This window comes from Chlorocebus sabaeus, chromosome 17 (assembly GCF_047675955.1).
Source record: "Chlorocebus sabaeus isolate Y175 chromosome 17, mChlSab1.0.hap1, whole genome shotgun sequence".
NCBI lineage: Eukaryota > Metazoa > Chordata > Mammalia > Primates > Cercopithecidae > Chlorocebus > Chlorocebus sabaeus.
In genome coordinates, this window is record NC_132920.1 from 59,636,703 (window position 1) to 59,651,279 (window position 14,577).

Genomic DNA, 14,577 nt, shown 5'->3' on the forward strand with positions numbered 1-14,577 from the left:
TTGTTTGCTTATTATTTACAAAATACAAAACACACGTCTGACAACATTTTTCAAAAAACCTATTTTGGCACTGTGTAAAAACAACCAAAACCTAGTGTTCGTCCTACAAGTTCAAAGAGAGTGTAATGGAAGGTCAACATGCCTACATAAAACATCTTATGTCATGAATCCAAGTGAACTCATTCTGGGCCTTGACAATCAAGAAGTCATCACTTCTATTTTACTTTTTCATTTGTTTGTTTTTGAGACAGAGACTCGCCATGCCACCCAGACTGCAGTGCCATGGCACCATCATGGCTCACTGCAGCCTTGATTTCCCAGGCTCAAGCAATCCTCCCACCTCAGCCTCCGAAAGCACTGGGATTACAGGCATGAGGCACCGTACCTGGCCTATTTTACCTTTTCACTTCACATAAGTAAGCTCAAAAACTGAAATAAAAATATTGAAAACTAAGCTCAGCCTAAAAAACATCACTACCAACAACCAAAAAACCCTCATGCTCTTTCTTACATCTGCTTCTCTATTTCCCTCATTACCTCTACTCTTACACACAACACTGATACTTTATCCCAAGTTTTCCCTTCTCCCTCTGGATAGAGCTGAGGCAACAGTCAATGACTGAAACACCAATAACTGTAACTAAAAGAAGAAGGTGCAGAGGATTGTGGGTGAGAATCTGCAGGAAGGGATTTGGACAGGCAAAGTTCAAACCAAAGAAGAAAGCTTGACCCCATTTCACATAGTTCCAACAGTGCTGTCACCAGACATATGCCTGCTCATGGTCAGTCAGGGATGTAAAACAACGTAAGTTTTGTTTCACTGTGCAAGTGTGACCAAGTGCCTCATGTAGCACAGTCAAGCAATGTGAGCCACAGTCTCAAAAAACAGCTAAAAAACACAATAAATATGAGAGATCAAGCAGAATATTTTTCTCTGCAGTCTGGGAACCAAAGCAACCAGTACTGGAACTCTCAAAGCATAAAAGGATGAATACACCCAACTTTTCTGAATCTTCTTTATGTTTGTTGGCTCATTCTACAAAACACTCAACTGCTAGTTTCTCATGCCCCTAAGGAAGATACTAAGTTAGTGCAAAAGTATTTGCAGTTCTTGCCATTACTTTTAATGGCAATGGCACACACGTAATAATATGAATATACTAACTGTTCTAAGATTGATTTTTATAGGAAGAAGGGGGTCTTATATCTCCATTTTCTCTCTTCCCACTATCAACTTGAATCAAGACAACTATTATCTCTACTCTAGATTGTTACCACTCGTCTTCAATGTCAATACCAACAACGCGTTTTGAAACAGTCGTAAAACACCTCGAATAATACTGGGCTTCTACCTTCTTCTGGTACTAAGCCTCCATGTTTGGATTAGTACCAGCCGGCTAACTAGTCTCGCTGTACCAAATATTATTATATTCTCATTCCCAAAATGGTGTGTTCTTTACTCCGCAGGTATGGTAATCCAAATGCAAGCAATTCTCCTCTTCTCCTATATGATCAAATCATATTAATATCAAGCTATATGAACCATATGTTCCCTCTCTCCTACAGTAGTTTGTTCAATCTACTTCTCCCCTTGGAACAGTCTCCCCATACTCAACATGGCCTGGCACTTATCAGGTGCTCAATACCTATCTACTGAATAAATGCAGAGCAGGAATAAAGGAAGTATTAAAGACAGAAAAAGTATGAAAGATCAGAAACACACTTAGAAAACAGTTTCCTGTTTTCATTTTGTATGAATGAGTTTTAACCCTGCCATGTAAACTTTGTCATTTCAGAAAATTAAAAGGTTTCCAATTAACCTCACTTTCCGATAATAGCAGAGTACCCTTACCAATGTACAAAAGTGTCCAATGGGGAACACAGGCCTAGAGACCACTCGGTGAGAACCTATGGTTGAGTAAGAAAGCTAAGTTTCACCTGAATCACTTATCTAAAAAAAATTTCATGAATTTGACATTGTATATAGCTTCAAAATGTCTTTTCAATAAAAGAAAACAAGCCAACATATCTCATCTTATAGCATACTGATTTCATTCACAGCTTATTACTAAATGACCCACTTACTGCTAAATGAATTGCAACAGCCTCACCCGTGTTAGTCAGCTGAATCTGTAAACGTGAAAGTCCTATGAGCAAAGTCAATGCCACCAGACAACTGGGCAACAGAAACACCCTATTTTTACAGATGCTGTCATGGTTATGGCATGCACTGAGTACACAAGAACTGTCAGCTCCAAAGTTGACTTGGATATTCCCCGAAAGCTTATTCACTTTTTTAAAAAGTATGTATCTTATTATTCCATACAAAGAAAATAATGTAATTTTTATTCTTAAACATTTTTAAATAACTACATAATTTACAGTGTTATCAAATTAACTATCTAAACAATTTATGTCAATAGTAGAAAAAGCAACATCTCTGAAGTTAAGAAAACAGAGATAGTTAACTTAAAGAAAGTTATATAACGAAGATTAAAAAATCATGAGGATTCAAACTGAAGGAAAGCAGAGATATCTGGTGGATGCCCTCCTCTTACTACTGAACAAGCTGAGACTAAAAGAGGTGATGTCATTTGCCTAGGGTCTCACAGCATGCTAGTAGGAGACCTAGGATATGAACACAGGTCTCCTAAATTCTGGCAGAGAATTTATAAGAGGGGGCATTTCTCCTTCGTGTTTAGAAAAGAAATCTATCCTTATAAGTCAGACTAATTTTTCTTCTGTTTCAGTAGCCACAGTCATCCAGTTTCCTCCCAGTGCACTTACTGCCAGGAAAATGGCTGCACATAGATAGGTCACGAAAGGGAATCCCCTGGGTTTGCCTCACTCCTAAAGGCAGACCCTTTTCACTGGAGCTTCTCAACTTCTATATTGGCAAAGGAGCTGATACACAGAACACTACACATTTTCAGAGGAAGATACAGTCCTGGATCTCTCACATGAACTGGATGTCAGGGTCCATAAAAATTTTCCTCACTAGACCAGTTGTACCTCCTTAATCAACAGCCCCCACCCAATCCCCCCACCCCAGAGAGAAGACCAGATTTGCCTCTGGCATTATGTTCTCTTCCTCTCTGGTATCAGTTACTCTCAATAACGCCTTTGAAGTGTATCTGCACTAGTGAAGTGTAAATAACCAAAATGAGCTTCAAGAATTGGTTCCAGACCTAAGTAAACTAAAGAGCTTCTGCGCAGCAAAAGAAACTGTCAACAGAGTAAACAGATGATCTAATTTTAAAATGGAAAAAAAAAATTTGCGGACTATGCATCTGAAAAAGAACTAATATCCAGAATCTATAAGGACCTTAAACAAATCAACAAGGAAAAAACAAATGACACTTCTATTCATGTCCATTGCCCACGTTTTAATGATGTTGACACTTCTCAGAAGAAGTCATACAAACGGTCAAAAAACACATGAAAAAATGCTCAATATCACTGATCGTTAAAGAGATGCAAATCAGAACCACAATGAGATACCATTTCACACCAGTCAGAATGGTCATTATTAAAAAGTCAAGGCTGGGTGGCTCATGCCTGTAATCCCAGCACTTAGGGAGGCCAAGGCAGGTGGATCACCTGAGGTCAGGGGTTCGAGAACAACCTGGCAAACATGGTGAAACCTCATCTCTACTAAAAATACAAAAATTAGCCAGGCGTAGTGGATGCCTGTAATCCCAGCTACTCGGGAGGCTGAGGTAGGAGAATCCCTTGAAGAGCAGAGATCACGCCACTGAACTCTAGCCTGGGCAACAGAGTGAGACTCCATCTCAAAAAAGTAAAAATTAAAATTAAAAAGAAGTCAAAAAAATAACAGGATGTTGGTGTGGTTGCAGAGAAAAAGGGATGCTTATACACTGTTAGTGGAAATGCAAATTAGTTCAGCCCCTGTGGAATGCAGTTTGGATATTTCTCGAAGGACTAAAAGCAAAACTATCATTCAACCCAGCAGTCCCATTACTGGGTATATAACCAAAGGAAAATAAATCATTCTTCTAAAAAGACATCTGCACTCGTATGTTTATCACAGCACTAGTCACAATAGCAAAGACATGGGAATCAACTTAGGTGTCTGTCAACAATGGACTGGATAAAGAAAATGTGGTACATACAGCCATACATAGAGTACTACACAGCCATCAAAAAAAAGGCAAAATCATGTCCTTTGCAAAAACATGGATGCAGCTGGAAGTCATTATACTATGTGAATTAACACAGGAACAGAATACCAAAAACCACATGTTCTCACTTGTCAGTGACAGCTAAACACTGAGTATACACAGACACAGAGATGGGAATAACAAACACTAGGTATTCCAAAAGTGGGGATGGTAAGAGTGGGACAAGGGTTGAAAAACTACCTATCAAGTATTACATGACAGGATCATTGGAAGCTCTAACCTCAGGATTATGCAATATTTAACAAACCTGCACATGTACCCACTGAATCTTAAATATTTTTTTAAATGGTTCCTTCCAAGGGTATTTCCATTCCAACAAATTGACAGGGTTTTCATTGTTGTTGTTTTTTTATTTTTCTTTTAGTTTCATGCTACCTTGTCTAATAAGGCTGACAAAGTTTTAAGCTAACTATGGAATTGGAAGAATACAGTCAGCACACTGTATGACACATAATAGATGCTTAGTAAATATCTGCTAAAGAAATGAGAGGATGAAAGGAGATGGGAAGGTGGCAGCCTATTCTGGTTATACAGAATGTTCCGTGTCTAAAGGAGAGAAAGACGTGTCCTGTTAAAAGTTTTGAAAACTTACAGAATTCTTTCTATTTACAGGATGGTCACAAAGTATTTCTTCTTTTCTCCAGAAACAGAAGACTTTGATATACGTTACAAAGCACTTTACAGTCTCCTAAGTCTTTTTCACATATGTTACCTCGTTTAATCCTCAAAACAAGAAACTACCCCAATTCTAAGCATGGGAATAAGAAGACCTGCGTTGATGTAAGCCTTCTGACTCAACATCTTGTAAGTTCTCTTCCCCTGCTCTGCCAAGCTAAGTGACTCCCCATAACACTGCTGAGGGAGCTTTACCTATCCATGGACCACCTCCTACAGAAGCAGAAACTGACCTGTGGGACACACAGTGGATGTAGAAATGACAGTCAAATGTTCTTCTGTGAGGAACACAAATCCCCATTGATTTAGAGACTCAGATACGAAAACACTAGCAAATGAAAATGCAATCCTTTCATATGTTTCTATTAAAATAAAAATAAGGATTATATTCTATTTCAGAGAGAGTAAGTACTAGTAAGAATGAAAGCAGCAAGCCGGAGAAGGTGAAGCTCAGGATTCTTCTCCTACCTCATGAATTTCATTATTGCAAGAGTAAAAGCTTAACACTGGGAGGAAGACTGGTGCAAAGCTGTGGATGGCAGCAACTGGAATTCACTTCCTGTTCCCACTATTTTCTAGCCCTGTGACTTCGCTGGGCCTCAGTTTCTTCTTTTGTAAAATGAGTATAATAATAGAATCTTCTTGGTGTGAGAGACCAAGAGATACACACACACGGCTGAGAACAGTGCCTGCCCCACAGTGAATGGAGGCGTGTAAGAGGGTATTACATTTCTAAAACTCTTTTATTCACATCACTTGACACTATAGTCAAGCTAAAGCAAATTCCATATTGAATTTGTCAACACAGACAAATATTTCCAAGCCAAGATGTTTGTTTCCAAGGATAATTTCTTTAAAAATGTTTAAACTATTTTGGCAGAAACAAATGTAATCAACACATTTTTAGCATCTGCTTCCAAGTTAAAAAAAAAAGGTGTGAAAATGCTTCACAAAATATTTTTAACTGTAAAGATGGCACAAACATTTTTAAAACTTTAACTGGTACAAACTGCCTATATAAGGGAGGGGTGAAATAGAGAACAAAAGTAATTAATAAGTTGATAAAGTCCAAGTGCTAATGCTCTAAATTGATAACTACTTTGAACAAATTCTCATTTACTTATTTAAACAGGGGGAAAAAATACCCTTTTTTGTAAAGCAAAGGATTCAAACTGTGTATGTCCTTCATTTAACTTAAAAGGCAGAGAAAGGCATCCTAATGCTGATAGGGACCCAAATTCTATGCAATTCTTCCAAAACTATATTTTCACAAACTGGTTATGAAATCTAAATGACTAAAAATAGTCAAGAGAAATCAATATGAATGTTCATGTTTAAAGAAAGAGATAAAATGGTTCAGCAAGAAATAAGTTAGTCAATTATAGAATGAATGACCTTCACCTTCAAGATCTGTGGAGCAAGGCTAAACACATTCAGATTTTATCCTGGTTCTTGAATTCCAATCATAAATGTTATAGTCTAAACTTCTTAAAAGAGTTGGTGAAAGAAAAAAATAATGAATAAATATATTTCAGGTAGGTTGAACGTAATTCCTCTCACATTCTGAGATGGTTCTTAATTTTTTTCAAAGTTTTTTAAATACAAAAGCCAATGTAATAAAAATATTCAACTCTTCATTATTCAGAGACTGACAATATATTGTGTACAACAGCCACACTCATTTCTTAACCTTCTCTCTTTGGTTTTTTACTTTAGGCCACTGCACTACTCATCAGCAATTCACCAAAGGATGGAAAGGAACAGAAATGCAGTTCAATTTTCATTACTTAATAGAGCCACCACATGTTTTGCTGAGAAGTTAAACTTACACTGATCATCATCCCAGGTGACTAATTCTCAAGTGACTAACTTTACAGCCATGGTCCCTGTCATTTGTTATGAACAAACAATGAGATATAATGCACAAGGAAAAGAGTTACATTTTACTTATCTCAAGGTGCCTAGTTTGGGTTCAATACATAATAAATGTTTGATAAAGAAATAAAGGAAGAGAGGGAAAGAGAGAGCAGGAATAACACTGGACAAACAAAAAGGCATACACTTATGTACATGAATTCACAGAAATTTAAAACTGGAAGAGATGTATGTAGGAAAAGGAGGGTAAATTGCATCAGGTAAGAGTTCAGCCTGGCAGACAAGTTTGGGTCAGATCAAAGCTGTACCACTCATTGTTAAGTGAGTTGAGTAAGCTACTTAACTTTCCTAAGACTCAGTTTCCTCATCTGTAAAGATGGAGCTCATAACAGAACACTTTAGAGACTTGCTCTGAAGATTAATGTACTTGTGGAGTACTTCGAATATAGCAGGACTCAACAAATAGCATTATTATTAGCAGTAGGATCATGATCTAGTCCAGTATGCTCCTTTTATAGAAAATAAAACTGAGACTTAGAGAAATAAAGAAGACTACCTAAGTCATGCAGCTCTCTGGTGGCAAAGCCTGACTAGAAGAACTTCGATCTTCTGCCTGCCAGGCCATAATCCACATTGCTTATCAGAAAACCTACATTAAGAAGAAAATGAGATGGCAAATGCTAAGCTAAGGTGATGCTGGTTCTCTAAATCTGGTGTGTTTTTGAAAACACATGAGCAGGTGCCTAAAACACATATAATACTGTCTCATGACAGAAGATACTCTGATTAAATTAAATCTCAAGCAAGGTGTTTTTCAATAAGCAATCTAGAGGATTCTTCTGCAGGGACCCTGGGGCCAGGCTTTAAGAAGTACTGCTGTAGAATAAGAAGAGTAAAAAGGTCCCTATCCAACATCCTGAACCTTAGAATCACCTACAGAGCACCCACCCTCATCTATTACATTAGAATAACTGCAGGTGACATCCAGGCATCTATCTTTTTTGAAATATCTTCAGATGACTCTTACATGTATATGGTCAGGTTAGAGAACCCACAGTCTATAGATGATGAAAACAACTATCTTTGCTAATATCAACTTAACAAAACTGGGAAGAGGTGGGATTTGTGAAACTAAAGAAAAAAGAATGTTTTCTGGAAAGAGCTCAAGGACAAAGGTAGGAAACCTTGTCACAAGGTACAAGGTGAGTCTTGGACAAACAGAAGATCCTTGAAAAAGGTACAAACACTGAGCTCATTACTCCTTGTCTCCCAAAACAATCTACCTTCTGCCACCTGTTTATAACATATCCTTCACAGATGACACTATTAACATCAATTCCTGCTCTAACTTTTTAGCAATCTCCCTTAAATTTCATTGACATGCAAAACAAGTGGGATGTCATGCCATAATTTAACTCAGGTAATCTTATTTACCATATTGCCTTAAGGATTTATTTAACCTCTTTGAGTTTCCATTTTTTCATTCTGTATATGAGGCATAGTCTATTTTGCCTATTTCATACAGTTGTTGGCATGATCAAATGACATAATGTGTCTGAAACCATTTTTCCAATTCCAAAGCAGTATACAAATCTAAGATAGTCCTTTTTCACCTACTTATCCTAATAAAGATATAACATGTTGATAACATTTATATGCAGCAGGAATGGCTGGATGAGTGGCCTCCACAGAGTCCCTTGAGCCAAGAAGACCACTCTAGGTCAGCGTGTCATTGCAACAACTCAAAGGGGAGGTAGACTGAGAATGATGAATGTCACAGGACTAGGGGAGATCAAGTCAGGTTAAAATAAGTTCAAAAAATTGTACCCTATTCTATTTAGAAGTTAACTTGAAAGTTGAGTCCAACCCTACACGCAACTCAGAGCAAAAACTGATCACATAGGGAAGCTATGAAAAAGAACAAACAAAAGGAATGTTGGTTACTCGGCCATTTCCGGGATGAAATGCCAATGAAGCAGCTGGAAGCTCTCACTGGCTTCCAGCAATCTCATTAATTCTCCAATGAAAAATATAGAATCCCATGCAAGATAAAGAGTTATGTGGAAGTTTCCAACCAAAGATAAAGAGACAGAGTCAAATAACTCCAAGGTAACAGGAAGAATGTCCTAAGAGGAATAGCTAAACTGTTGATTTTGACTCTTTGTGTGCCACAGAATAAACAAATAGTCTTTATCTGAACTACAGGGACATGAGACATCAAACCCTTCAGAAAAAATAATGACTACCCATCTAGCTTTGACCAAGATGATGTCAGGCTTTATATACATTGCATCACAGTTATTTCACAAATCTGATTGGTCAGTTTGTGACTTATTTCCACATATATTTTCCATTGAAGGAAAGGCTAATGTACTACTAAGGAAACAGATTGTAAAAATTTCCATTAATGCAAAAATGTACAGCTTACTTGAAGCCAAATTATGCAAGAAAACAGTTGGAAAACATATGTGAAATTAAACCAACTGCTTATATTCATAAACATATAGTAGTCAAGTAGTTTTCTTTTGCACTGGCCTTTATGCCAGAGCTACATAGATAATGACACAGACTGAATGTTTTCTTTTTAAAATGTAACCACTGTAAAATACAAACAGAACTGATGACATAATATTGGCAAGGTGTAGCAGAGTATATAAACAGGACACCATCAGGAGAACTCAGCCACCAAGGTCAGTGATGATGGCGTACACTAAACCTCATAAAACCTCATTCTATCATTATGCAAATGATCTCTGCTCATTGATACAATGACCTTGCCAAGAATGATTAACATCACAAATACTCTTTATGTTCAGATGTTTTATTAAAACATAAAGTTAGGAATAGCTTAAAGAAAAAGCCATCAACTCCTCAGTAGTAACATGTAGAGGTTATTTGGATAATACATTTCTTGAGCAATTAATAAATACCTATCTAACTATACTTTAAAGACAAGTAAAAACCCCAGATAAGTTCTCTAAAGCTAAATATCAGTATTAGGAATAAAGATCTAAACTTCCTGGCAGTCTGTGTCATTTTCAAATTCCTATGGCATGCTACCCTAACAATTTCTGATTTTAGACTGGGGCTGGGGAATAACATAAAGGAAGAGAAAAGACGTGCCCTGATCCTCAAAACATAAGCACAGAATTGACAGCAATTATGTGAATGTTTCTGCACATGAAAATCAACAAAGAACCAGAATCTGGCTTTCCAAACTTATGAATCAGCAAGTCGGTATTGACTGATAATTTTACAGTATCCTATTATTTGTTACAAAGCTATTGTCTTCTCATGACTATTTTCTAATTGAACTTTTACCTACAGTCCAACTAAGTTTCCACAGGCTATTCCACAGGCAAAGTCAAGAATCATGAACTAGAAAAATTCGAAAGACATGCACTCTCTTACTGTAGTGCTTTTTAAAGTCTTCCACCAATAATGAAAACGTACAGGATTTTTAGATTAAAGTGGGATCAAAGAATGTGCACAGCACAAAAATAAAATCATAATAATCAAACCTGAGGCTACAAATAAAACGCAATGAAACTCTACGGCTTTTACATGCACTAATATGAAAATAACTTTATAAAAGACAAATTAGATGTGAGTTTGATGGAGCACCTGAAATACTTATTTACTTGAACGCAGACTCCACATTTCACTTACCTCATTTCCATCTGTGTCCTTAGAAACAGAGGACACACTAGTATAAAGGGAATGGCATCTCTTTTTTTTAAACTGAAAATGCTGTGTTGCATGAGGGCAAAATCTCTCAGTGTTTTGCTTTTCTTGTACACTGCTATAACTTTTTGATGGGTCTTCAGCAAAACCACTTTTTTCGAGAGATCTTTCTATACTCGAGGGAACAGAGCTTAAGCTGGCTGCCTTTCGAAAAGAAAAAACATCAGTTTTTTCCTGGAATGTTATTTCGCTTGTGTTGACATCATCTAAATGTTTCTTCCTCTTTGCGCAATATGGAGTGCTGTCTTTTTCTGAAATCCTTTCATCCAGTTCACTAACTTTTACTTCTGTTTCACTGTCTTCAGCAGGAGAAGTGTTCACATGGTCAGACCAACTGCTTACAGCACTCGGTAGAAGTTTCTGTTTAACACTGTCAGCTACAACTTCTGTCTTCTTTTGCTGAATACCATCTCCCAGGGCAGAGTGTAGGGTAACAGATTCCTGCTGTACCAGTCCCCTGGATAAAGGAACTGGCTGTTCTTTTGAAGGCTGACTGCTGCTCTTCTTCTTGTCTTCATTTTCATTGTTTGCCTTAACTGACTCTTTGTCACCTCCAGTTTTTTTGATTGGTTTTCTTCTGAAGTATTTTCTTCCAGGAGAGTATTTTTCAGGGTTCAAAGGAGTTTTGGCAGGATCTACATATTGTTCTTCCTTCTCAGCTCTTACACATCCACAGACATTCCCCATTTGATTTGTAGGAGATCACAGCTCCACAATTTCACTCATTTCAAAATCCGGAGCTTACTTAGATCCTCTCCATTAAGTCTGAAAATTCCACTCTGACGTCTGTTCCACACAGACTTCATGACCATCCTCTTCAGTCTGAGGCCATTTTGCTTCTGAGAAAGGCACACACAAGAAATGCTGTGGCATCCTGCCCAGCCGGTCCCTGTGTCTCATTAGACACTGTGGCTTATTTCTGGCCACCAATCCTCTTAGACAAACATTACTGTTCACTGTCAAATTACAACACTGATGAGCTCGCAAGGCAAACCCTTAGCTTCACTGTATGAGAAGATTATGACTGTTTTTAACTTTCAGTTTTCTGAAATGCAGATACACTAACGAAGTTTGCACTTAACCTTTGAAACTATCGGTGGTTCAACGAATGAGAGCAAACAGAAAGCAAATACCAGTCAGGAGAGATTTGGGAAAGTGCCCTTCAAATTTAGTTTCAAAGTGCCTTTCAAATTGAACTTCAGAGACTCTCTACCCTCTACCACATAATTTTTTTTCCTTAAGAAATACCAACTAATTTTGGTACTTGCACACAAAGAAACAAACCAAAAGCTCAAAAATCTCTGTAAATTATATTAAGACTCTTATTCAAAACAAGTCATAAAAAATAACAAGATGATTCAATAGCTAGCAGGAGAGATAAGTGGTAAACGCTTAGAATTCTCTAATAAAATTGTTTCTAAAAAATCAATCTTTTAAAATAGTTTATAATACTTTTCAAATAATATAAATTTCCAAGCCATCACTTTATCTAATTATTAGGACTTTAATGTGAGCAAATAGATAAATTATGTAATTTAAAGCATGAAACACTTAGCAAAAGGAAATATATGTGCATTCATATATATATATACACATATATATATGCAGTTAAACTTTATATGTAACTTTTATAATTATACCCTAGTTAATTATTATACAGTTTTTATGAGGGACTTGCTGGAAAAATAATGAGTCAGCATAAAACTTGATTATCCAAGGTGTGCATATTTCTAACACTTAGTCATAGACATGGTTAAAAAAAAAAAATAGAATGGCATGAAATGGATTTACACGTAAGCAGAAATCATTTCACTATTAAAAAAATTAGTAATTGCCTTTCACTAGGTAGTCTTTAGACTGATCAAAAGATGGAACTCATTATATTTTACTAAGTAAGAATATTCAATTAGTCAAGTTTGCAATGATACCGCAGATGTCTGTCAATAACAGATCCTGCATTGTAAAATTTTCCTTATTCATTTAAAAACATTGTCCAGTAGCAAAAACTGAATATCCCAAAGGACAAGCTGGTAAAAATAAGGTCTCAGATTTTTTTTGTTTTTAACTTGATTTTCAATGTATTCAAAGGCAACGAGTGGTACCTTATTCAAGAGAATATAAATGTATAATCGCTGGTATTTGTACTAACATGATGGAAAGGCAACCAGTGATCTGTACTCCCCCAATCCTTCCCTCCATCTCCACTGATGAAGTTTAGATATTTGTCCCCTCCAAATCTCATGTTGAAAATGTGACTCCCAATGTTGGAGTTGGGCCTAGTAGGGGGTGTCTGGGTCATGGAAGCAGCTCCCTCATGAACGGCTTTGTGCCATCCCCACAGTAATGAGCTCTTACCCACTTAAGAGTTAGATGTTTGAGGCCAGCAAGAGTAGTTCATGCCTGTAATCCCAGCCCTTTGGGAGGCCGAGGCAGGTGGATTACTTGAGGTCAGGAGTTCAAAACCCGCCTGGCCAACATGGTAAAACCCCGCCTCTAATAAAAATACAAAAATTAGCCAGACATGGTGATGCATGCCTGTAATCCCAGCTACTTGGGAGGCTGAGGCAGGAGAATCTCTTGAACCCAGGAAGTGGAGGTTGCAGTGAGCCAAGATTGCGCCACTGACTGCACTCCAACCTGGGTGAGAGTGAGACTCCGTCTCACAAAAAAAAAAAAAAAAAAAAGAGTGAGTTGTTTGAAAAAACCTGGTACCTCCTACCCCTCCTCCTCCTTCTCTCTCTCTCTCTCTTACCATGAGACAATCCTGCTTCACCCTTTTCTTCCACCAAGACTAAAAAATTTCCTGAGACCTTATCAGAAGCAGATGCCAGGACCATGTCTCTTGCACAGCCTGCAGAACCATGATGATTCAAATAAAGCTTTTTTCTGTTCTTTATAAACTACTCAGCCTCAGGTATGCCTTTACAGCAACACAAAATGAACTAATACACCTGCCAAACTCAGCAGCTGTCCATTTCTAGGCCATATACACTGCTACCTCTCCCAGAAATAGCCCAACTTAGTCTGCCTGGTTACTGGCATTCATCTTTCAAAACCTATCTCTAACATCTGTGAAAATGTCCCATATTCTCTAAAACCATCCCGATCCCACTACAATGCTCCTTTCCCATACAATTCTATTTTCATTTATATCATCAATAATATTCATCACCTTATGTTATAGTTAATTTCATGTATACTCTCCCAATAAACAGAACAATATACTTCATTACCTTAGTATCTCTGGATCTAGCACGTGGTGGCTAATGATATAGGATTACTGTAATGATAATGCTTACCTTCAGAAAGCCTGACTGAAAAATAGATTCCATTTATGATGCTACAACAAATATTGTTAAAATAAAACAAATTGGTCTTTTGAAATCGCTTCCATTATTTATGTAAAGTAGAGAGAAAAAGGCTGAGAGTCACTCTGAGTGAGGATGATTACCACTCTTACAAATCTTTGCATCTTGGCATAACAAAAAACAATTCTAATCTCAAGTTATTGTAGTACTAAAAAAAGTTATTTCATTTAAATAAGAGAGAACACTTCCATTTAACCAAAACATAGATGTGTTCCATTCCAAATAGACCTTGGTCTAATTTTAAAATATTGGTGATAATTTGTTATATCATCTTATAATTGAAGCCCTAAAATACAACGGACTCTAGAACATTATGCCACAGGATATTAGAAGCAATTTTTTTTTTTTTTTTTTGAGACAGAGTTTTGCTCTTGTTGCCCAGACTGGAGTGCAATGGTGTGATCTCAGCTCGCTGCAACCTCTGCCTCCTGGGTTCAAGTGATTCTCCTGCCTCAGCCTCCTGAGTGGTTGGAATTACAGGCATGTGCCACGACGCCCGGCTAATTTTATATTTTTAGTAAAGACTGGGTTTCTCCATGTTGGTCAGGCTGGTCTTGAACTCCCAACCTCAGGTGATTCGCCTGCCTCGGCCTCCCAGAGTGCTGGGATTACAGGTGTGAGCAACCGCGCCCGGCCTGCGAAACTTCTTTTGGTACTTCTGTGACTAGTCTTCCTCTCTCCTCCAAAGGCAGCTGAACCCAAAAGGGCTCTCT

At 37.4% G+C, this 14,577-nt stretch overlaps 1 protein-coding gene across 20 annotated transcripts in view; it reads right to left on the reverse strand.

Annotated features, from left to right (window-relative positions):
• The window catches only part of DST (dystonin), a 486,601-nt gene that overhangs the window by 216,454 nt on the left and 255,570 nt on the right, over window positions 1–14,577 (reverse strand). Inside the window, exon 1 of one of the 20 annotated variants that reach the window (XM_037987168.2) lies at window positions 10,422–11,326. The exons of the other annotated variants lie outside the window; for them this stretch is intronic. Within the exon in view, the coding sequence (XP_037843096.2) occupies window positions 10,422–11,183 (762 nt within the window). The 5' untranslated portion in view covers window positions 11,184–11,326. Of the gene's footprint in view, window positions 1–10,421; window positions 11,327–14,577 lie in introns of those variants that run through there. 20 annotated transcript variants of the gene reach the window in all.